We start from the raw sequence: 24,440 nt of genomic DNA on the forward strand, positions 1-24,440 counted from the left end.
GCAAACATTCACAATACACATATGGTGCAAGAGTAGAAACAAGATACAACACCAGGTACAAGCATGTAGTGCAATATGTATGACAACTATACGAGACTGTGTTATAAAAGAATATCAAATAATAATAAATATAAATATGAGCATTAAGTGTAAAGTGTAAGTAATGCAGCAGCAGTTTGTAGGTCCCTGAGGATATTTATGTATGCAGGATGTAGTAAGGTACAAGTGGTCAGACAGGCTTTACTGACCAGTAAAGTGAGGTAGTGACTAGTGCAGATGTGTGTGTGTGTTTTTCTTTTTTCTTAAAAACAACATTAACTGTCATAATTCTTGAATGTATTATCCATTTGGAAGCAAATCTGATGACGTGCACATATATTCACCCAGCAATTCTGCAAATTATGATTGCATTTCAAAATATACATTTAAATTACTATATTTATATGGACATTACCTCCTGGTACTAGGATGGGTTAAAAGCAGAGAACACATTTCACTGTGTGTGCTGTGTGCTCTGCATGTGTGACCATTAAAAAGAGGGTTTCATCCCTCCGATTATATTGACTTGACATTTTTCCCTAATTTCTTGTACACTACTATAACATTGTAACTTGTGAAATAGGTTTAAATCTCAATGTAACTGCCTAGTTAAATAAAGGTTATACAGTATAACATTCTCTAACGTGATTTACATATTCTCTACAAATCTTTCAGCTTTGGCAGCTGAAACGTATAAATGTGTGTATTTATAACATTTATTAAAACATGTGTGTATTATATAGATAGTATTATAGTAATATTAAAAAAGATAATATATATATTTTTTATTTTTTTTGAATACATAATATGATTGTGACGTGACAGAATTTACCCGCACTTCCTGGTCAGCGGACCAATTGCATCATCCCTGCTGATAACGTTCAGTGACGTAGGCAGTTGTGGTACTTCCTCGTTTGTTTTCTGAGCTAAACCGAAACCAGACGCCCAATTTCAGCATGCATCTGTCCAGGTAAACACCCCTTCATCATTTTTGAATTAAGCAGCTATATCACATCACTGTTATACTTACAATTGAGACGTCGGTTAACCCGTGGATGTCTGTGTTTTCAGCTGTAACACTGTCAGTTAGCGTTGCTGTAGCTTGCTAAGGTTAACTAGCTAACTATTAATTATAACGCCTTGTGTGTGTGTGTGTCATCGAGCCGTTTGCTTTGGTTCCGTTCATTGACTGTTTAACCAGATAATGTGTGTGTGGAGATATTTAACTCCGCTCTGCACAGTGTGTTAATATTAGTAATGTCTACACAACGCAGGCCAATCCTCTTCAATTTCTCACCAGCAGCAAGCTAACGTAACCTGAAACACACGTCCTTACAGATTCATTAAGTTGCAGTTCACAGCTAGGCATCCACATTAGGTTTTTTTTTTAATACAATGTTTGCTAATAATATTGCTGATATTGAACCTGAACTGCAATACTGTTGTATACACTTGTCACTCACAGTAATTATTTTTTTCATGTATGTATATAGTGCTATATTTGTATTTATATTACTCCATTCTCATTATATTTCTGCTATAGACCTACTGCTGGATACATTTTGTCACTTACTTTTACACATAATCATCTTTTTCATATATGTAGATGTTTTATTGATGTCATTGCATCCTGTCCATATTCTTATTGACATTTTATCTTTGCTTTTTATCGCTGAGCTGACCCATTCTCTCGTTAATAATAGAGTTATTAATGTTTTATTGAGTGTTTACTAACTGGGGTTTTACACTTTCACTATTGTCTTGCACATTTCTCGGTATACACCCAATTGTCAGGTTAGTAGATACACAACAGCCCACCTTCCCTCATTATGTTTGGTTAAAACTGTAACAAAAACTAAACATAATAACTTAAACATGAGAAGGTAACTTTTAAATATCATACGACTAACATGATCATGCTAAGGAAGAAACTGGATGTATTGTATAGGAACAAAACGTGTGTTCTTCATGCTAAACGGATGTTTATTGAGGCAACTTTCTTATCCGTCTTGGATTATGGCGACGTTTTCATCACTTTTATCCTTAGTGTAATTAAAATGTTTAATTTCATCCTATTTCACTTCCAGTTGTTCTTGTTTTAGTTGATTCATTTGCCTTAAATTGTAACTGCTTTATTTATTATTAATGTTTCCTATGAGTGTTTCCTGGTTCCTATTATTATTGTTTTTACTCTGTTATATTGTGGTCTCTGCCTCAATATATTTCCGACTTTAAATAAATGCTGAATGAAAGAATAAATACTTCTGTTCACACAAATCTTAACTACAGTGGAAACTTTTCTAATATATTCTAAGAAACTCTTATTAATTTGACGAGGTGACAGATCCTTGCGTCCAGTTTCATGATGCTTTCACCTCTCCTGTTTGTTTTTTCTTATATTTTATTACCATTTGTGTATTACCCTTGGCTAACTCCGTCAGTAACTTGCATGTATTGCATGCGGATTGACAGTAAGGCGGGTCTGCTTGGAGCTTCTTAAGCCGGGATTACACCGACAGGGTTTATTTAAACACACTGTCCTGTTCTTCTGTCACACTGCTTACACCGTTCTCACACACAGCAGCCACATCCACCTCTAAACCCATACTTTACATACCTTCTACTTACTAAAAAGCATCAGGGCGTCACACATGGAGCAAAGTGATCAGTATGTGTTTCTAATAAAGAAAGACGAGATAATAATTACCCTGTTATTTGTTTCTTCCAGGGTTGGACTTTATATGAAGAGGAGAAAGCGGGGCTGCTCTCAAGCCTGAACTTTATTTTTGTCTTCCTCCATCTGGCCGTCACTCTCTCTGCCTCTTCAGATCGGTGCTCATCCCCTTTCCCCTCGTCAACATGCTGTGTTGGGGGAATGCAAAGGATGGACAGTTGGGTATTGGTATGGAGAGGAACCCCATGTTTGAGCCAAGGAACTGCTACGTGTTCATTGGCAGGGGGCTGAAAGAGGTAGCATGTGGAGGGCAACACTCAATGTTCCTGCTGCATGATGGCAGTGTGTACACATGTGGTTCTAACTGCTGTGGACAGCTGGGCCACGACAAACCAGGGAATTCCCCAGGTAAGCTTTCAGCAGATTCACTGACCTCTGATTACTGATTACAAACTGTAGGCTGTTGCACCACCTTGCTGCACTGCATTTAGCAGGTGTTAGTGGAAAGTTACGAAACAGCTTAGAGAATGTGGGTGAATATGACAAAAGCTGTTTGTATTGGTAGTGCTTGGCTCGAGGGATGGCAACGTCGGCCTCTCTGTCGGTCCACTTGACATAATATAGTAAACATATAGATGGAATGATTGTCGTAAAATGTGGTTTATGGTTCCCATAGGATAAATTTGACTGACTGTGTAACAATATCCATTTAATGATCAACGAACGATCAAGTGAACACATATCATCATCTTTAAGATACGCCTTTATCGTGTGTTCGTCACCATTTCCGCCCAAGCCCACCTCCTTCCTACAGAGCCCAGTAATACAATTGTCAAATCATATTTTTAGTTGCTTTTTGTGAGTTCATGTAACCGATCGTGTCAGATGGGTATATGATATCGTCTCATTTCGATCGCAGGCCCCTCAATTGAATGGAATCAAAATCGTATCATGGCAGACTTCATGATACCAGCAAATATTATAACATTTTCCAAAGAATCAATATATTATCGTATCATAATGAAACTTATCATTATTAATATTGCCCCCCCCCCCCCCCCCCCCCTCAGGTCAGCATATAATTTTTGTCCATTACTTTGGTTTATGTCCAGATACCTGTAAAGCTGTAATGCTAATTAGCAAATATTAGCATGCTAACACGCACATCTAAGACTGAACATGGTTAACATAACACAGCAGTTGCCACTTCACTGGCTGTGGTGGAGTTACATGTGAGAATATCTCATGTTTCCAACATTATGATTTCCCAGGTAACCCCATCTTTGTGTACAACTGAAAAGTGATCATATCATAACCTTATCTTCAGAATTTCTATAAAATGTGTTAAAATGCAAAGCAAAAGGTGCAGAGTATCAGTGTACAAACACAAGTGCCTCCATTCCGGCTTCTATTGGGAACATCACCACATAACCATTTCTAGAGATATGAAACTCTCTTGGCTTGTGACTGCAGACAGTGGTGGTTCTGTGTTGGTGTCATGTGGGTGGAAGTTTGTGTTACTTTGTATAGGCATGTGGGTGAAGCTGTAACAACAATGAATAAATGCAGGAATCACTGGACCTTGAGCAGATAAAAAGTCCCATCCAATAGAAGCTTCTTGCACCGCCGAGATGATATCCCACACATTGTATAAGCACTTGTTCTCACTTTACATAATAGTGTTTTAGGACTTTTATTAAGCATGTTTAGTTCCTTGATATATTTGTTTATAAGTGGCAATAGACGACATTTTTGCTTTAACTTCTCATTATGTTGATTGTACAATATAATGGCTGTAAATCAGCAGCGTTTAGATTGGTTCCCTTTAAGCCCTGCTTTACAATGCAATCTTAGGGTCTAAGAAAATATCGATACACTTGACGATTGCAATATTATGTTTTGTGATACTGTATCGATTCTCCAAAACACAATTGATTTTTGATGAATACTTAAGGTAGTGCTGCAATGTTGGGTGTTACAGTGATAAATGCATACGTATCGTATCGACAGATTCTGGCCAATAGATAGATACTTTATTAATCCCGAGGGAAATTTACACAACCCTATTGCCAGGGGGTCGCGCTCACCCTTTCACAATAAAAGCCCTAGACATATACACTGCATCACTGCCGACCAAAGAGCGTTTCTCTAAGAGGCAACCAACAAAATAGCTTACAACTCGACAACATATCTCACACTAGCTATCCCCACATAGCGGAAAGAAAACATTATTATCTTCTAAGCTAGAGCTGCCTTTATCATAGCAATTTGATTGGGGTTTCTAGTTGTTTGGGATTCTAATTTCTAATTGTAGTGTTTCTAATCCAGTTAACCTTCTGCAATAAACCAGTTCTATAGCAGTAAACCACATCTGAAACTAGTACATCAACTGCACAGTTTCTGCTCTTATTATCTGCACCACAGTGTGTCCTCCTCACGTGTTCTTCCTGCTGCATTTCTCTATTTTTTTATGGCGTGACACAGAGTATTGCATGGAGACAAGCCCACTTTTGATGAACATCCTTTTACTTAATATGACAGTCATGGAGCAGGCTAGCGCGTACTAAATGAGACGGTAGCTTGAAATGAAAACTCTCTGCATACTCTACTTTGATCTATATTTCTTTTGTCATGAAACAGCTGAGGTCTGACGCTCTTCCTCCTCTCTCCACAGAGCTTGTAGGAGCTCTGGATACTCAGACGATAAGGATGGTGTCGAGTGGTCGGGCCCATTCAATGGCAGTGAATGAACAGGGTCAAGTGTTTGCGTGGGGAGCCGGTGAAGAGGGGCCAGCTCGGCCTGGGGACTGCAGAGGTGGCTGTCCGAATCCCAAGGTGAATGAGTAGCACACCACAGAAGAAGTCAAGCGTTTAGCTGACAGGAGAAGAATCACGACTAAGAAAATGACTTTGAAGTTATTGGATGTTTGGATATAAGCTTTACGACTCAATTTGTAGTCGGGACCCATACATTCAAAAATAACAACGCTATGAATTATTCTGTTCCCATGAATAGAAAAATAATCACAGTTTATTAATTCATTTAACTAATCAGATGCAGTGAATTTCCCGCTGTAGAATAGTGAATTATTTATTTCTATGAAGTCATTTCTTAGGGCTGGCTTTACAGTTTAGCTCAGGGACGTATTTATTATTCATTAGAAATGTTCATAAATATTAAAACTGACTAATTTAAGCCAATACAGTTAAGTGCCTTACCTCTGGACAATCTCTGAACTTGAGCCATGCTAACAGGGTAGAATTTAATGACATCCCCTGAGAACGGATAGATCTCATTCTATTTTAATTTTGTGGAGCGAACAATCAGTTATGCCATTATAATAAATAAATAATGAAATGACTCAATAAATAAATAGGAATAAAGAAAGAAATGAAAGCCTCAATTATCAAATAAATGTGCAAGTGTGAACCAACAGGACACGCCCCCTCATTTACATATAGGTGAAGAAGTAAAAAATAACAAAATGGAAATTAATTAATAGAGAAATAAATAAAAACAAAAATAAACGTGATTCAATATGAATTACAAAAATAAGTAAATAACCACATTTTATATATTTATTTTTCTATTTCTTTGATAATTGAGGCTTTAATTTCTAAATGTTTTCATTTTATTTATTGAGTCATTTCTTTCTTTCTTATTATGGTGGCTTTGGTCCTCCATAATGAGTAGCCTCAGACATGTTTTTTACAGTTTGATTAACAAATGTTTCTCTGTTCCCCCCCCCTAGGTTGGTCAAAAGGCTGTGTGACCACCGGATCTCTCAAGTAATGTGTGGGAATCAGCACTGCATTGCACTTTCTAGAGGTGTGTACACCAGCACTGTTTACGTCTTTTCTCTTGTATCCGTCTACTCTTTGTCCAAACATATCCACATCCGGGTTTGACTGATAGCACGTCAGACAGACAAAATGATATCAGCTATTGAGACCGAAGCGTCTTCCTTTAAAAACAAATATATATACTTTATACTGAAATGAAATGGGGGGGGGAAGTAAATGTAGGGCACGACATAGTTAAATTTAGATTTAGGACACAGCCTTTGTCTAAATATTTTAAGAGAGAAGTTAAGGGTTTTACAAAATGTTTTCCCATTTGTAATTTCTTCAAGATTATTTTCTTTCTTTGACGGTGACGCAGAGAGACAGTTTAGATGGAGAGAGAGGTCCCTGAGGGATGTTGCAGATTCATGTTACAGTCCCACATTACCAAACAAATGTTGTGTATATATATATATATATATATATATATATATATCTATATATATATATATATATATATATATATATATATATATATATATATATATATATAGAGATATATATATATATCTATATGTGCATATACATTATGTGCCTGTACTGGCAGCAATATGTGTAGATGTACAATTACCTATTTTTGCTTCTCTGCTCTTTCCCCTCTCAGACGGCCAGCTGTTCACGTGGGGCCAGAACACCAGCGGGCAGCTCGGCCTCGGGAAAGGAGAGTCCAGCAAGCTGTTCCCTCATCCCCTGAAGTCTCTGGCGGGTATTCCTTTGGCACAGATAACGGCCGGGGGTGACCACAGCTTTGCTCTCTCCTTGTCCGGAGCTGTATTTGGTTGGGGCAAGAACAAAGCTGGACAACTGGGTCTCAATGATAAACAAGGTAATAATCAGCTGGATACAAAGAAGCCAGACGCTGCAATTTAAAGAGATGAACGATGTATTATTGTTATTATTAAAGTTTGCGAAATTCTTATTTTTTTATGGTTTTGTTTCCAAGGTGAGGAATCTGCTTGAATTTGGATATACTCCTTGAATTGTTTTTGAATTCTCTCTTAAAAAGCTCCATACATATACCATATACCGTGTGTATACCATATACAGGTATACATAGATTTAATATTGCACTTAAAGTATGTTTTTTACACCGAACAGAGAGATGTGTATGTTTTATTTTAAGTGTTTATAATATATGTGAAACATACAGAAGTAAGCTCAAAGTAAAGTATAAGTAAAGATTCAAATGCAGAAGTTGCCTTGTTCCCCTAAGTCCTACGCTGTAGAACAAAGGGAGTGACCTATAATGACCCAATAATGACATTTGTTTATGTTCCTTTCCTCAGATCGAGCTGTCCCATGCCACATCAAGTTTCTGAGATCTCAAAAAGTTGTTCACATCAGCTGTGGAGATGAACACACAGCTGCCCTCACAAAGGTAAGAATACAGATAACAGATCGACATAACATAAGCATATCTTACTGCCTCCGATAGCACGCTTTGCTGCTAAGTCAGCTGTTAGCAGCTAACAAAAAAATTATTCTGTGTTGTGTCTCTGGCAGGATGGCGGCTTGTTTACATTTGGTGAAGGCTCGTGGGGTCAGCTGGGTCATGGTTCCACCAATAACGAACTTCTACCCAGACGAGTGCTGGAGCTCATGGGCACCGAGGTGTCCCAGATCACCTGTGGCAGGTGCTTTCTCTTTTAAACCTGCACAGAATTGTCTTTCACCATTTGTATTTGGTACACCTGCACAAGCTGATGCAACTTGATACAATTCTATCTTTGTGTCAGAAAAGTATTGATTATTGAGTATTGTACTGGACACCTTTCTGACACAGTATCAACAAAAACAAAAGATTAAAACATCACATATGAATTGCATTGTCTTAAATTAGACTGTAACTAATAAACTGAGGAGCAAAATCACAAAAGAGTTCAATACAATGATGCCCCGGATGATGAGTTAGTAACATACATTTACATAAATGCATACAGATAGAGAGGGAGAAGAAGAGAGGGAGGGGAGGAGAGAGGAAGAGAAGGAAGAGAGCAGGGAGGTGTCCCCCGGCAGTCTAAGCCTATAGCAGCATAACTAGGGGCTGATCCAGGGCAAACCTGAGCCAGCCCTAACTATAAGCTTTATCAAAAAGGAAAGTCTTTAGCCTACTCTTAAATGTGGAGAGGGTGTCTGCCTCCCGAACACAAACTGGAAGCTGGTTCCACTGGAGAGGAGCTTGATAGCTGAAGGCCTCTGGCTCCCATTGTACTCTTAGAGACTCTAGGAACCACAAGTAACCCTGCAGTCTGGGAGCGCAATGCTCTAGTTTTATAAGGTACTATGAGATCTTTAAGATATGCGGGAGCCTGACCATTAATTGCTTTGTAAGTCAGGAGAAGGATTTTGAATTCTATTCTGTATTTTACCGGGAGCCAGCTGCAGAGCAGATAATACAGGAGTAATATGATCCCGTTTCCTTGTTCTTAGTCAATACACGTGCCGCTGCATTTTGGATCAACTGAAGAGTCTTAAGCGACTTTTTGGGACAACCTGATAACAATGAGTTGCAGTAATCCAGCTTGAAGTAACAAATGCATGGACTAGTTTTTCTGCATCATTTTGAGACAGGATGTGTCTTATTTTTGCAATGTTACGTAGATGAAAGAAGGCAGTCCTTGAGATTTGTTTTATGTGGGAGTTAAAAGACAGATCCTGATCAAAGATGACGCCAAGATTCCTTACGGTGGTTAATGCCATCCAGAGCTTCTATGTCATTAGAAAATGCGTTTCGGAGGCGTTTAGGGCCAAGTATAATAACTTCAGTTTTGTCTGTGTTTAACATCAAAAAGTTGCTAGACATCCAAGTTTTTATGTCCTTAAGGCATGCTTGAAGTTTAGCCAATTGATTGGTTTCATCTAGTTTAATTGATCGATATAATTGGGTATCATCCGCATAACAATGAAAGTTTATAGAGTGGTTCCTTATAATATTGCCCAAAGGAAGCATATATAAGGTGAATAGAATCGGTCCAAGTACAAAACCCTGCGGAACTCCAAGACTGATGCTACCAGTGACCGCAATCCCTTCTTTGAGAATATTTGAGGCTGGCTCTGTCCCTCTGCATCCTAAATCTTGCTTTTTTTTTTCTTTTGTCAGGCAACACACGTTGGCGTTTGTGCCTTCCTCTTGTGTGGTGTATGCATTTGGTTGTAACAGCCATGGCCAGCTGGGCACAGGAATACCAGGAGATGCCAGAAGCCCATTTCCTGTCAAGTCCAGTTTCCTGACTGGAAATTTCCATAGAACAGGTAAGAACACGGCTCTGTGTTGCACAGTATATTTGGTAAAATGGCTTAAATGGCTTCTTTTGTATACTTTCCCTATTGTGTAAGGAAGTAAAGGCAACGGGGAAATAAAAATAAAAGTTTTTTATAAAGGCCGATCACCAGTCCAATTTAGAGAGCTCAAAACTTATGGGACACTGACCTTTATTTAGAGCGCATACATTAGTTTAATCGCCTAATAACAACCTGCTGCAGCGGTCCCTCGGTGGTAGAGAAATGTCTGGATTATCTGCCATGTCATGTTGGGTGTGGCACTGCTGGTGTGCAGGGTTATAACTCATAAACTGCAATATTCAATATATTTATATCAGAGAACATGTAAAGAAATACATTAATCTAAAAAAAAGAAAAGATAAATAAATAAATAACTACTCTAAGTAACTATTTGATTAACAGTTTCTCTTTTCTTTCATTATTAGAATCAAAACAATATACCGTGACCAAAATCATCTGCGGAGGAGACCACAGCTTCTTATTGTACTCTAATGAGCAGGTACTGTATGTGATTTCATTCGTACTTTAGTGATTGTTATATTTGCTTCAGTTGACTTTAAATCAGTCTATAAACAGTTCATCTTTTAGGCCTGCGCAGTCATTTTAGTCACCTCTTTTTGTTTATGCTTTACACTTAATCAGTTTCAGTGTTTCACCACAGGGTGGCGTCCATGTCTAAGCCTGCACCAGATCTTATAAAGCAGCTATACTGTATATGGAGCAATTATCTGGTGCAAATTGTCAGGAATGTGCACCGATGAAGACACAACACACTCTCCGGGCCAAACTTTGACTTCAGGCGTGGCCTATTTACTTTATCTTCATGGAGGAAAGAGACACAACCCAGACCGAAGCGTCTCTGTACTGAACTGTGGAAGTTCAAAATATTTGCGCTGTTATCTTTTGTCTCTGATTGTCTTCCTCTCTGCAGAGTTTTGTCCCCCCGGAAGACTTCAGAGTGATGAATGTCAGTAGAACGATCTCCCCGATCAATTATGAAAGATTAAATTCGTGGAGGTTAAAGCTGATGTACAACACAGATTCCAGTGTGACAAAGTAAGTCAAGTAATACTTATTGTGCTGTATCTAGAAATGTTCATTCCCCTGTAGATGTTTAGTATGAATGGTGGTATTTACACAAAAGACTTTTGAATGTTCTCTGTACTCACAGCGAGGCTCTGTTTTATGTTTTTGTGCACAGTGATATTATAATTCAACTGTCCTCTACGGCTTGTTGGAACGCCAGCTTCTTGGACCAAAGGTGCGTAAATGTACATAAGTAACTAAGTACTCAACTCAAGTACTGCACTTGTACTTTTCAGATTAAGATTTCCTGCTTCTTAATACTCTAATACTGCACTTTTTATTCCACTACACGACGACAGCTGCAGTTGCTAATTACACATATGATGATCTAATAAAATACAATGCATTTCATTTAGTTTGGACTTTTTTGACCGTGTCTATTTGGGGCCCCTTGTCTCGTTCACATGTCCGTGAGCTGTTTGTAGTTCAATATGTGTTTTGCCAGAAATAGCAGAGGATCTTTGTACTTCGTCAGACTCCTATGTAGGCTCCACTCCTGGGAACTGATTTAGCAAGAACCTCGCAGGGTCCACTTCATCTTATCCACCAAAACACGACGATCGGCAGGGTTACGGCATACTGTGCCGTCTGCTGAAACCGCTCATCAGAAACTATTGATGCTGCTACTGTGACATATAGTGGTGGAAAGTACATTTTGAGGTACTTATACTTGAGTTTAATCTATTTTATGCTGCTTTATACGTCACGACATTTTTATACTCCACTAAATGTATTTAAAATCTTTAAATATGAGTTGCTTTTGCACATTTTAGCCCGTTTCCTACACATCACACACACTTTACATTACAGTTTACCATTTGGCAAACCCCACTGATGTTTTCCACTGCTAGGATGCATTCAAACTGGGTCAGCAAAACTATTAAGTATACAGTACATAAACTAAAGTTAGCAACCTAAAACTGGTTTCTTGCTTGCTGTCAGTTTCACAGTATTCATGTCACATTTGGGCCCCAGGACTATTCCTCTGGTTCTTTGCGCTCACAGAGTTCTCCAAATAAAGTGGGTCAGTGCTCACACTCGCAGTGTGTACTGTCTGCATCAGGGTTTTGTGTTTGGCAAACAGTCTCCACAAGATCAGATCTGATGTATTTGTGTTATGACTAAATAAAGCCTGAGCTATAAGAATGCGATGGCTGACACTGTAAACAGTTGCTGTCCTTCATGCTGAGAGGTTCGTCGGCTGTCCCGGGCCGAAGAGGAGATTTGCTTACGGATTGACTTAAATACCTTTAGCCCGTCAGTTCACCTAACCGTTGGTGTTTAATCCAGAGTAACGTGCGCCTTTAATATCGAGGCTAAACCTCAAAGTCCCTAAATCTGAGCTCTGACCTATTTTTAATCCCGTTAGCGATCCCTGAGACAGTTGACACATAATCGTGTGTTTGTTTGCTTTCTCAGTGATGATACGCACTTTAGAACCAACCCAAAGATCGCAGGCATCGATCTCAACTCTGTCCGAAAGCTTTTTGAGACACTCAGCAAACCGGCCTTCTCTGGACTTCTGGAGCAGGTATCGACTAAAAGCGTATTTAATAATTGTATGTGCACAAACTTGGCAAACTCAAACCAGCTTCCTGTTTGTGTCACTGTCATGAAACAGTTACAATGGGAACTTTGGGATTGTTCCACAGTGTTGGATATCTAGCTTGTGATGGTAAGAAAACATCCATACTGTGTGTAAATATTGGGCTTGTTTTGAAAGAACATCAAGTTCTGCCGCAGACTGAGTCATAACCTCTAACATTAGCTCAGTAATGATAGGTTTAACATGAATTATGATGTGTGGAGACCAAGGCCACATTCCAAACCACTGAAAGCCTCTCTAAGCTGTTTGGAAATATACCCCATAAAGCTTTCAAACATATGATAACATAGTTAATTTACAAGTACTTCTCTCTGTATAACAGTGAATATTGTTGCTTTTAGCTTTGTAATTGAAAAAGGAGAAATATAAACTATCTGTTATACACGTCTTTCATCTTTCTGTGTCCAACTCTTGTTTAGGCCACCAAGAGTTTTGAGAGTCTGTTGATCCCTCAGCTGCCGCGCTCCCCTCCTGACGTCGAGGCCATGAGGATCTACCTCATATTATCTGAGTACCCGGTCCTGCTGGACTCCAAAAACTACATCCGCCTCACTATCCCCCTGGCAATGGCCATCCTCCGGCTAGACGCCAACCCCGGCAAAGTGTTAGGTATTATACTTGCACACTACAAGTTCTTTATAGCGATCCGAGTCATTTGAAATAGTCTTTGATAGCTGATACAAAACAGCATGTCATGTCAAACCACGTGGCACCGTCACACCAAACATGTGGAAATGTGGTATCTGCAAATACAGAATACAAGCAGTATGCGGACTCTTGCTTTTTCACATGTATTGCCCGTGTTCAGCCACGTGCTAAACTAGGGCGCCAACTAACGTTTATTTTTATTATGGATTAATCTGGCGATTATTTTCTTGATTTCTAATCGTCTGCTCTATAAAACAGTGGAACATGTCCTAGTCGTCTTTAAATGTCAGTTTAATGTCATGTACAACAGATGTATATATTTGAGTTCTTAATTCCACCTTTTCCCTCTGCGCCTGCAGATAACTGGTGGTGTTTTGTGGACGGCAGCGTGTTCACCAGAATGGTCGACATGTACAAGAGCATCGTTGTGTTCATGCTGACGGGGGGCAAGACGCTGCTGGTACCGGTGTTCTACGAGAACTATTTTGTCGCCACACTAAGACTGCTGGAGAAACTCCACAAGGTATCCACACAGCTCAGCCGCCGCCGCCGCCGTAAACAAAGCTCAAATCTCAAATCTGCATTGGGTGTGTTGACTCCCGTGTGTGTCTTCCGTGTTACCAGGTAAACTTAAAGGCCCGACATGTGGAGTACAACCGCTTTTATATCCCTGACATCACCACCCTGGTGGACATCCAGGAAGACTACCTCAAATGGTTTCTGAGTAGAGCTGACATCGTGAGTACTGACACGCTCTCACAATGTTTCACTTCCTTGTTACTTGACATCTGCTGAAGCTACACGCACACACACACACACACACACACACACACACACACACACACACACACACACACACACACACACACACACACTCTCTTAACTCATGTCATTCTCAGCGTCTGCAGACACAGTGAGGAATTGTATCCAGAACTGCTTGTGTGTGTGTGTGTGTGTGCTGCATAAAGCGTCTTAAGTTGACAGACGAGCTCCTTTAACTTCTTGGACATTCGACAGATTTGTTAAATCTTATTACAGCTGCTGCTCTTGATCTTGTTTTCATTTCAAAATCAAAGTCAAATGACTTTTCTTTCATTGTTTTGCTTCCTAGAAACAATCATCCTCCCCTTCACAGGTACTTGATTTAAATTCTGGACTTGGAATATCTAAAATGACATATTAGATTTGTTTTTAAATGTTATTAGTGTATAAGTGTATTTCCTCTTTTTCCTTGCAGAGTGACTTTCCCTCAGTGAACCTATGTGCCTACCCGTTCATACTGAACGCTCAAGCCAAGACAACCATGCTGCAAACAGACGCTGAACTGCAAATGCAGGTATCTTCCTAATGGTTTCATACAGTTTCTTTAATGCACTTTGGGCTATTTTACGTCCAAAGTGAGTCTTCTTTCAGAGAACTGGAAATAAAATGTCCAATAGATACACACTACACTTTGTCTAGTTGTGTCGGTAGATTTCTCCTGATTTCAACAGAGCGTTAGCGACATTTGCATATTCAAACATAACATTTCAGAGACATGTTCTCCTGCAGTCTCTAAATGTATTCATGTCATTTAATGTATTATCTATTTTAAACTCTTTGTTTTCTTACTTCTCCCACATCAACCCTGTGACCCAGATGGCAGTGAGCGGAGCAAACCTACACAACGTCTTCATGCTGCTCACGCTGGAACCCCACCTCGCTAGGAACCCTTACTTGGTGCTCCATGTGCGCAGGAACCATTTAGTAAGTGACACACTACGTGAGCTCACCATGTACTCCGACGTGGACCTGAAGAAACCGCTCAAGGTGAGAGCTAAGCCTTTGAAGGTCAACGTAGTTCTGTCGTTTTGATTAAAGAAAACACACCTCTGTACTTTCTGTGATGTCGTCTCCTCCTCCTCCTCCTCCTCCTCCTCCTCTTCCTCCTCTCTCACCTCCAGGTGATCTTTGATGGAGAGGAGGCCGTGGACGCAGGTGGAGTAACTAAAGAGTTCTTCCTGCTGCTGTTAAAGGAGCTGATGGATCCTGTTTATGGGATGTTCACTCATTACAAAGAGTCCAACCTGCTGTGGTTCTCAGACAAAGTAAGTTAACACACATATTCACATGTTAATGAGGCTTTGTGATGTTCAGGGGATGATCAGCCATCTTTTATCATCAGGCAGAAGCGTTGAGGGGTTCGTCTGTTTTTGACATTAGTGATATTGTCAGTGGGAGCATTCATGTTTACAAAGCGCTCGTTGTTTTGTAAACTCGAATGTTCTACAAGGGATCATGACCCTGAACTTTAAGGAACCACTCGTTACTTAAATCAAGTGACAATAATCCCACAATGAAACTATATCATCAGCCCCTCTTCCGTGACCTCTTCGTCTGTATGTTCAGGGTCTTGTCTTAACTTGTTAAAAACATAAATCATTTTTACTCAGACTTTTCGAACAGGGTTTGAGGACAGCGAAATGTCTGAAACACGCACGCATAGAAACGTACTAATACTGAAACTTAAGAAGCTCTAACTTGAGTTAAATGTAATTAATGGTGCGGCTCATTACATATCTATATCTATCTGTATCTGTATCTGTATCTGTACCATATCTATCTGTATCTGTATCTGTATCTGTACCATATCTATATCTATCTGTATCTGTATCTGTATCTGTACCATATCTATATCTATCTGTATCTGTATCTGTATCTGTACCATATCTATATCTATCTGTATCTAGCTGGTATATCATTTTTAAACTTTTCAGTTATGTTTACTTACACTGTTCACTTCTCTTGGCAACAGTCAAATACTTTCCTTGTGTGTGTTTCCAGTGTTTTGTAGAGCAGAACTGGTTTCACCTGATCGGGATCATCTGCGGTCTGGCCATCTACAACTCCACCGTGGTGGACCTGCACTTCCCGCTGGTTCTCTACAAGAAGCTGCTCGACGTGTCCCCAACGCTGGAGGACTTCAAGGAGCTCTCGCCCACCGAGGCCAGGTAACCTGTCGCCTGAGCTGCATGGGAGAGGGAACAGGACCTTTTTGACTTTGTTTGTTCTCAGACATTTCACCTGCAGCAAACTATTTGTCTTGCTTGTGTCCACATTTTGTGGCCGAATGCTCTGAACCTGGGAACTTGTAATGGCATTAGCTTTGTTTATTTTAAGGGGACACGCTACAGGCGACAACACTGTTTTATCCTGCAATTTTGAGAGTTTTGGGCTATTTTGCTTCATCTGTCAGACTAGTTCAAAAGAAAACATCCAAACTAACTTCGGATAATGCCTCATTTGCATATTTAAACATACATTTCATAAAACTCGTAACACAAAAAGAAATTGTCTTAATGTAAATGATCAATCGGGGAATTTTCTTGGTGATCAAATCAAATTTCAAATCAAATTTATTTGTAGAGCCCAATATCACAAATTATACATTTGTGCTTTACAGACTGTACAGGTTACGATACCCTCTGTCCTTAGACCCTCTGTCCTTAGACCCTCTGTCCTTAGACCCTCTGTCCTTAGACCCTCGCATCGCACAAGGAAAAACTTCCTAAAAGAAACCCCATAATTAAAGGGGGAACATGGAAGAAACCTCAGGGAGAGAAACTGAGGAGGGATCCCTCTCCCAGGACGGACAGACGTGCAATAGATGTCGTGTGTACAGGATAAACAACATAGTACAAATACAACATTTGACAGAAATTATGTTGGTGATACGTATTAGTTACATTTTTACCCTATTCGCCTCTAAAGAGGAAGCAGAAAGAGAAATTCTGTAACTAAATAGCGTAACATTGTGACGTTGACCGCCACTGGAAAGTGTCTCTTCGTTTGGAGCAGGAAGGGTCAGCGTTTCCTTTGTGCCTGATTGCGTCCAGCGACTATTGATGTTGAGATTAGTTGCCTGAAAGCTACAAGAGTGGCTGCACAGACTGTAGCGCTGCTATTACAGACGACTATTTAGGTCATCTGCTTTTTATTTTGACTAAAATAAAAAGGTATTTTGTCTTAAGAGTTGGAGCAGTGGAAAGAGATAAGACGTTGTTTAAAGGATTGTGTCAGTGGTTTGAGATTACATTAATTTGTATGGTCTTTTCTGAATTTTAAAATAGTGCAAAATGACCTGTAATTGTGGTCAAATTGTAAGGAAATGTGATTTGATCCTCTTCACTAATTATCATTTCCTTTGCCAGCTGCACTTCTTTTCCCCATGTTTCCTGTCTTTTGCTGGTAAATATCCAGCATGTTGTTTGCAGGGAAACTAACACAACACTCCCTCTGAGTCATTTCCTGTGGTGGTATTATTATTATTATTAGCTAATATGTCACCACTTCACTTTCAATCTAACAGTACCTTTCTGCGGCTGTAGGACAGGCACAGCTGATCCCTGGTTTTCATTTCAAAAGTCAAACGGGGACAGATTTAAACCTGCAGGCGACTGTAATAAAGCGTCTGATAGAGACAGATGTATGATCCCACAGAGCCGCAGGCATCAAATGAAGATTATTACAGCTACCAACAAAGTCCTCAGCCGTGCATGACGGTGATATGCATGCAGAAGCTATTTTTCATGTGATTGTACTAATTGGTTTCTTACCTCATGGCGTGGAGAATATCTTTTTAACAAAGGTGTTTTTTTTTGGCCTTCATTTTTGAATTAGTTTCTCTTTTTGTTTTTACGGCACACTAATAAGATGATCAGCTTGTGTGTGTTTCTTCGCTGTCACAATCGTGCATTAATGATGTTGTTCCTTCCAGACGTCCACTTCTTCTGTTTATTCTTCTGCAGGAGTCTGCAGCAACTTCTCGACTATGAAGGAGGTGATGTGGAGGAGATGTTTCTTCTCAACTTTGCTGTGAGTGTGTAACGTTTGAACTGTTTCACCTTCATTACTGTAGGGATACGGACTTTCCTGTTGTCAACACATCCCGTGAAAAACCAAGATCCAAGCCCGTTGGTTTCTACTGAACACGTGCATCTTTTTAAAAAGTCACAAATGTGTTATTTGTTAGGGACTATTTTCAGTTGCGGAGTAATACACAGATAGTGCACTTGTACGGTTCCACGAAATACAAAAGGTCAGAATCATCAATATTGATACAATACTTGTAATTATAAAAGTCAGCTAATGTACTATCAGTGTTTCCTCTACCGTTGTTTCAGGGGGGGGGCGAGTTTTAAAAGAAATTCTTAAAGATATATATGTATATATTCGCAACTCACTTTTCACATTGAACAGGTGCTCTTTTATTAAATAAACTAAACGCTTATGTTTATGTAATTTATGTGCAGGTTTCAGTGTTTACTTTCATATTCTCTCCTCCGCTGTGTTTTGCGAAGGGCACACACGCACACACACACACGCACACACACACACATGTGCGCACACACTTATATTGGCTGAGAGATTTGTCGAATCACATGCATGTTACATAACAACATGTTTTTTAATAGTACATAACACAAATGTTTGTTCTGTGCGTGTGGAGGTCTATGGCACAGATGAATAAGATGCACGAGACTGTTACTACAGACAGTTGTTAGAAAACAATTCATTCTTGGTTTTGGTCTTTTCATGCGATTTTGTTGTCGATGAGAAATATCTACACTTCACACCCGCAATGTAAAAAAACAACCTACAAAACTCCAGTCCAAGACTATTTGTTGTGTTCACATCTCAGATCACCAGAGAGAACTACGGGATGACAGAAGTCAAAGAGCTCGTTCCTGGAGGAGAGAGCATCAGCGTGGACAGAAACAACAGGTGAGGCGGCTCGACAGATCAAACTCAGCAGATTCATCCGCTCCTTCTTCACTTGATGTTCCCTTTTTTAATAACCTTGTTTCATTAATACATGTTAATGCGCTGCACTCTGTCCTCTTCCGAAAGACAAACAGATGACTCTGAGGTTTTAAATATTTGATCTTTCCAGCACTGAGATTATCAGGTCGCTCACACAGCTGGCAGCTCGTGTCCCATTGTTCCAAGTGAAGGTTGACTTCTGTGTTGAAAACATACAAAACAAAGATTTGAGTATTTTAAGCGTCATTCAGTGTGTTTCTTTCCACCATCCTGTCTCCAGCTCGTCCTTGTGCCAGTGGCATTGGTTACAGTGTTGTGTGGAGGAGTCCGCTGAGAGTTGTGTGGCGGGCGGTGCCGGCATGTCTGGCTGCTGGTGCTGAACAGATGGCGAGAGCGGCAGTGACCTGAGTTGTTCCTGCGAAATCCCCTCAACACACCCATATAAAATTTGAATAACATAAATGATAGTTGTCGCCGTGATGTAAAACACCGAACGAGAGATGTTGATTCAGACTGACTGCTAGTTAATCAGTGTTTAAGTTTGCAGGGCTTCATAAACTCTGTGGGTGTGATCTGTTGGACACTAAGAAGCTATAGAGCTGGATTTCCCTGCAGTCCAATTAACTGCTCGGTAAAACAGTATTTTTTAAGAGCATCTTGCTTCCTTATTTTGTTGTTTTTCCTGTTTTAAAGGGATGCGGTGGCGGCATGTTATCATGAAACAGCAAGTCATCCTTTTAGAGCGGTGAACGATTGTTAGAAAATCTGGGATGAATTTCTAATTAATTAATATCCGCGTGTCTTTTCGTGGTTCGTGCTGGAGTCCACACTAATGGAGTTAGCTTCTCCAGAAAGTGGTGGTTAAGTTAAGAAGTTAACTCTTGCAAAAGCGATCCTATACGACTTTTATTAAGGTTATTCTATAAATAGAATATATTAGTATAAAATTGAGAAATATTTTCATACATTTTCCAGAAAATGTGTCAAATGCAGGTCTATAGAAAGGTGTGCACACCCCTTGAACTTTTGCACAATCTTTACATAGTAAATAAATAAAAATAATGTGTTTGTTTAATAAAATTCTAAATAAAATAAAATGGAAAATAGCCAGAGCTAATGTCTGTTTGCTGAACAGTGATAAATATTTGGTCAAAGTTTCATAACTTTCATAACCTTTTCTGTATTTTGGCTTCTCTAAAATATGAAATCATGTTCATCTCAAACCATGTTTAAGACTCACACACGCACACACACGCACACACGCACACGCACAATGGAAGAGGAAGCGAGTGTTTACACCTTGAAGTTTACACCTTGAATGATTTCCTTATAAACTGATTTGTGAGGATGCAGCTGCTGCGCTGAAGAAATTAATGATGTGTGTGTGTGTGTGTGTGTGTGTGTGTGTGTGTGTGTGTGTGTGTGTGTGTGTGTGTGTGTGTGTGTGTGTGTGTGTGTGTGTGTGTGTCTGTTTTAGGAAGGAGTTTGTGGAGGCCTACCTGCGCTACGTGTTCTCAGACTCGGTGAGCGAGCAGTACTCTGCCTTCTCTTCGGGCTTCCTGAAGGTGTGCGGGGGGGAGATCCTGTCGCTGTTCCAGCCCTCTGAGCTGATGGCGATGGTGGTCGGCAACAACAACTACAACTGGGAGGAGATGGAGAAGGTCAGTGCGGGTTTAAAAATGTGTACGTGTAATGTTTGTAGTAACAATGAGTCAAACAATTCTGAGTTACTGTCCTGCTCTAGAAATGACAAACCAATGAACTCAGAGTTGGATTGGAGCGACTGTAAAGTAGAACTCTTTCAATGCGCAGTGAAGCAAGTGTTTGCAAACTGATCGTTTTGGATGCGGATGTGATGATGATCACGAGCTGGAAACTTTACTTTAACATCATCAACAGCAGCTCGCAGGTTAGTCACAGTGTTACTGACAAAGAAGGGAGTATATCACACTTACATGACTCATGTTAACGTCTTAACGGACTTTCCCTGGGAACATTTGTTCAGCAGCAGGAGATATATAACTTCTATTTTCAACAATATGTTTATTTAGTTTACAACATTAAAAAGTATGCATACTTACAAACGTCCAGTATTATATACACATGCATACAGTATGTGGTTTATATACACTTCCTTTAATGGTGGAATAAACGCCAGAGGAGCACATTACAATACACACTTTACAATAGACATAATAACTAATATAATTTCTTTTCAAAAGGTAAACATAGAGATATTTCCTTCAGCCAATGCCAAATAAACTATAAATAAACCTTGTCTTAATCTTTCTGATATGGCCTAAGACTAAAAAGCAAAAATGAACGTCTGTACAAATCTTATGAAGAGAATAATCACAAAACACATAAGATCAGAAGGATAATGCAAGACCAATAATTAATAATTACAGCATTTATTACACCATAACAAGGAAATATACAAACAAATACACAACTAATTACACTAATAGCTTTTTAAAAAAAAAAATTATTAGAAAAAACTGTAAAATAGCCAGAATTAGACTAAAATGTTTTGTTTTAAAAGGCACCCTGAAAACAACATATTTAATAACAAAATAAAAAGTTTGGGATCTGAACAAAGATGGGATGTCTTGGCATTTGTTTTTACATATTTTAAACTGTGTGTGTCTAGAGTTGTGTGCAAATTACAACATGAAATCACACATGAGTGGGAAACCTTAAGAGGGATTGCTATGTAATATAAATCAAGGTGAACATTAGAAATCTGTCTGACATTTGTATACATTTCTATGCAGTAGGTGCAGATGCATGCACGTCACTGGGGAATGTGTTTTACTGATTGATGTTGTGTAGAAGTTACTGCAGGAAAGGAAATGTTTCAGTGAGGATAAAGCAGGGAAGAAGCTTTTCATCACCACATCTTTTCTCTTTGCAGAACGCTGTTTACAAAGGGGAATACACAGCCACTCATCCAACCGTCAGATTGTTCTGGGAGGTTTTCCACGAGTTCCCTCTGGAGAAGAAGAAGCAGTTCTTATGTAAGCATTGATCTGCCTCATTGTGCAATGTGCAATTATCAGGCTCTCACCCTTGCACATCTTATGAATACTGTAGTAATGTGCAGTCTGTTCCTCACGCCAACAATCATTTCAAGAGCTTTGTGGTAAATTCCTCTAGTGTGGCACAAGGTGGAAAAGCGAGTCAAGAACTTTCCCACGTTGAATTTCAGCCATTAGCCTTAGAGAAGGACGAGAGATCTTGCAGAGGTTGGAGGTTTGATCCCAGTGTCCTGAACCCCAAATTACAAGGTCATTCCAAAACATTTCTCGGTAGCTCGCTGCCATATAGGGTCGAACCATTTTTTGCCAGCTCTAGTAGTTTATTCTAACTCTGTCTCTCCTGCCTGCAGTGTTTCTGACCGGCAGCGACCGTATCCCCATCCACGGCATGGAGAGCTTGCGTATCGCCATCCAGTCCACCACAGCGGAGGAGCACTACCTGCCAGTCGCACACACCTGCTACAACTTGCTGGACATGCCCCGCTATCAGACCAAAGAGACCCTGCGCCGTCGTCTCACTCGGGCAGTGGAGCAGTACGAGGGCTTCAGCCTGGTCTGAGGAGGAGGAGACCTGCAGCAGCTTTGATGCACTTTAACAGCAATACGACCCCCATGTCAGTGTGATGGGGGACATCGGGGATACAAGAAGGTCACTAACTTTATATGCTTTTCACAAGATTGTTTAACATCTTGAATCTGAAAGGTCTATCTATGTAAAACGCAGAGTATTATTGTTTTCATTGGTTTGGGCAAAGTTTCTCAACCTTTTTAGGACCATTTGGAAGATATTTTAAATGCTAGTATACGGATATTTATTTGAACTACATCATGGTCCTTAAATAGAAATGACATTCATAAATTCACACGACAACCGGGGATCATAAGAAAGTTGTGACCAAAAACCAAAGGCTAGAGGAGGTTGAGAAACACTGGCTTTGGGTGTGTAGTCTTCTTTCTTTTTTTTTTGCATTGCTGTGTATTTTATATTCAACTCCTTAAATTATATTTTTTACCTTTTAAACAATTATGTTATTACCTTGAGACAATATATCTGCTTTTTGTTATTTTTAATTTAATAAATAGAGTGGTTATTTTTTGACAAAATAAAAAATGTGTATATATATATATATGTAAATAGCACTTTGAATATAATCTTTACCCTTGACTTTGGGAGGAGTGTTTGTCCCGCTGATCCTTTTACATTTAGACACCAGCATGTCCTCTCTGCCTCACATATTAGTAGGTCAATGGGAGAGTATTAAGCAAGCAGAAAGGGGCTGGATGGTGAATATTATTTGCAATCCCTCGTTTATTTTGAGCTGTGGATCACAAAGCAGCTGACTTTGTCTTGAACCTGCATTCAACAGTGTTGCCTTCTACAGCAAAAACCTACATGAAAAGCTGACTTTTAAAGTAAATTCTTTTTTAGTGGTTGTTGTCTGTGTGCATGTGTGAAAGCAAAAACCTGTCATTTAAAAAGTTTGACATTTTGGGAAATACACTTATTTGCTTTTTGGCAGATCGTTAGATGAGAAGTTTGATAACATGGTATTGTTGAATATAAGGTGTCAACTGGCAGCCACTTAGCTTAGCTTAGCACAAAGACTAGCGAGGGGGGTCAAACAGTTAGCCTAGCTCTCTCCAACGATTACATAACCCGCCTACCAGCACCACACAAGCCCACAAATTAACACATTATATCTCGTTTGTTTAGTCCATTCAAAAACCAGAGTGTAAAAACGATAATTCGGTTTACAGGGAGTTATGTATCTTACCTGACTAATTCTTGTTTGTGACCGTTGTTGCCTAGGTGACAGCTAGGCCTGTATTGCAACTGCAAACGTGTATTATTAATTTAGTTTACGTCATTAATACATTATTTTGGTAGCTGTTACATTACTTGGTACTACCATAGTATCATAAAGAGTGACCCAACACATTTTAATATTAATTCGGGTCACAGAATACAGCGGTTACACCACTAACTCTCTGGAGTAACCGCTGGTGGTTGCTTGGCAACAGCTCGATGCTAACAAATAGTCCGGTACCAAACCCCCTCGTAAAACGGTGATTTCTCGTTTTTACACTTCAGTGTTGTACGTTTTGAACATAATTAGATTTAAAATGTTAAGTGGTGACCTTTAGTGGTGCTAATCTGCAGATTTTGTAGACGTATGTAGCTGTTTGTTCCCCAATTTCCGGTTGTTTGCAAGGCTAAGCTAACCGGCTGCTAGCTGTAGCTTCATATTTAGCTAACGGAGCTAAGCTAACTCTCAACCTGAAAGCCAATAATTTATGCCAGAAAATGTCCTTTTAATACTAAATATATAATCATTGAATTAAATAACTGTAATTAGTTTGTTTCCAACCTGCATATAATTAAATTGTGACTTTTGTGGCAGGATAACACAATATTTAACAG

At 39.5% G+C, this 24,440-nt stretch overlaps 1 protein-coding gene across 1 annotated transcript; it reads left to right on the plus strand.

The window, feature by feature from the left end:
- Positions 1-884: 884 nt before the first annotated feature.
- Positions 885-23,449, plus strand: herc3 (HECT and RLD domain containing E3 ubiquitin protein ligase 3). Its single transcript, XM_029437079.1, is given in 26 exon segments — positions 885-1,009; positions 2,768-3,121; positions 5,388-5,500; positions 5,502-5,548; positions 6,466-6,542; positions 7,161-7,382; positions 7,843-7,934; positions 8,060-8,190; positions 9,657-9,808; positions 10,264-10,337; positions 10,770-10,894; positions 11,040-11,099; positions 12,344-12,455; positions 12,950-13,139; positions 13,538-13,701; positions 13,803-13,916; positions 14,290-14,313; positions 14,416-14,514; positions 14,817-14,987; positions 15,122-15,265; positions 16,002-16,168; positions 17,966-18,032; positions 18,859-18,941; positions 20,458-20,641; positions 21,895-21,997; positions 22,369-23,449. Coding segments are annotated over 25 exon segments (3,147 nt in total). The 5' UTR covers positions 885-1,009; positions 2,768-2,898; the 3' UTR covers positions 22,578-23,449.
- Positions 23,450-24,440: the final 991 nt, after the last annotated feature.

The sequence above is a fragment of the Cottoperca gobio genome, chromosome 1 (assembly GCF_900634415.1).
Source record: "Cottoperca gobio chromosome 1, fCotGob3.1, whole genome shotgun sequence".
In the NCBI taxonomy this organism is placed as follows: Eukaryota; Metazoa; Chordata; class Actinopteri; order Perciformes; family Bovichtidae; genus Cottoperca; species Cottoperca gobio.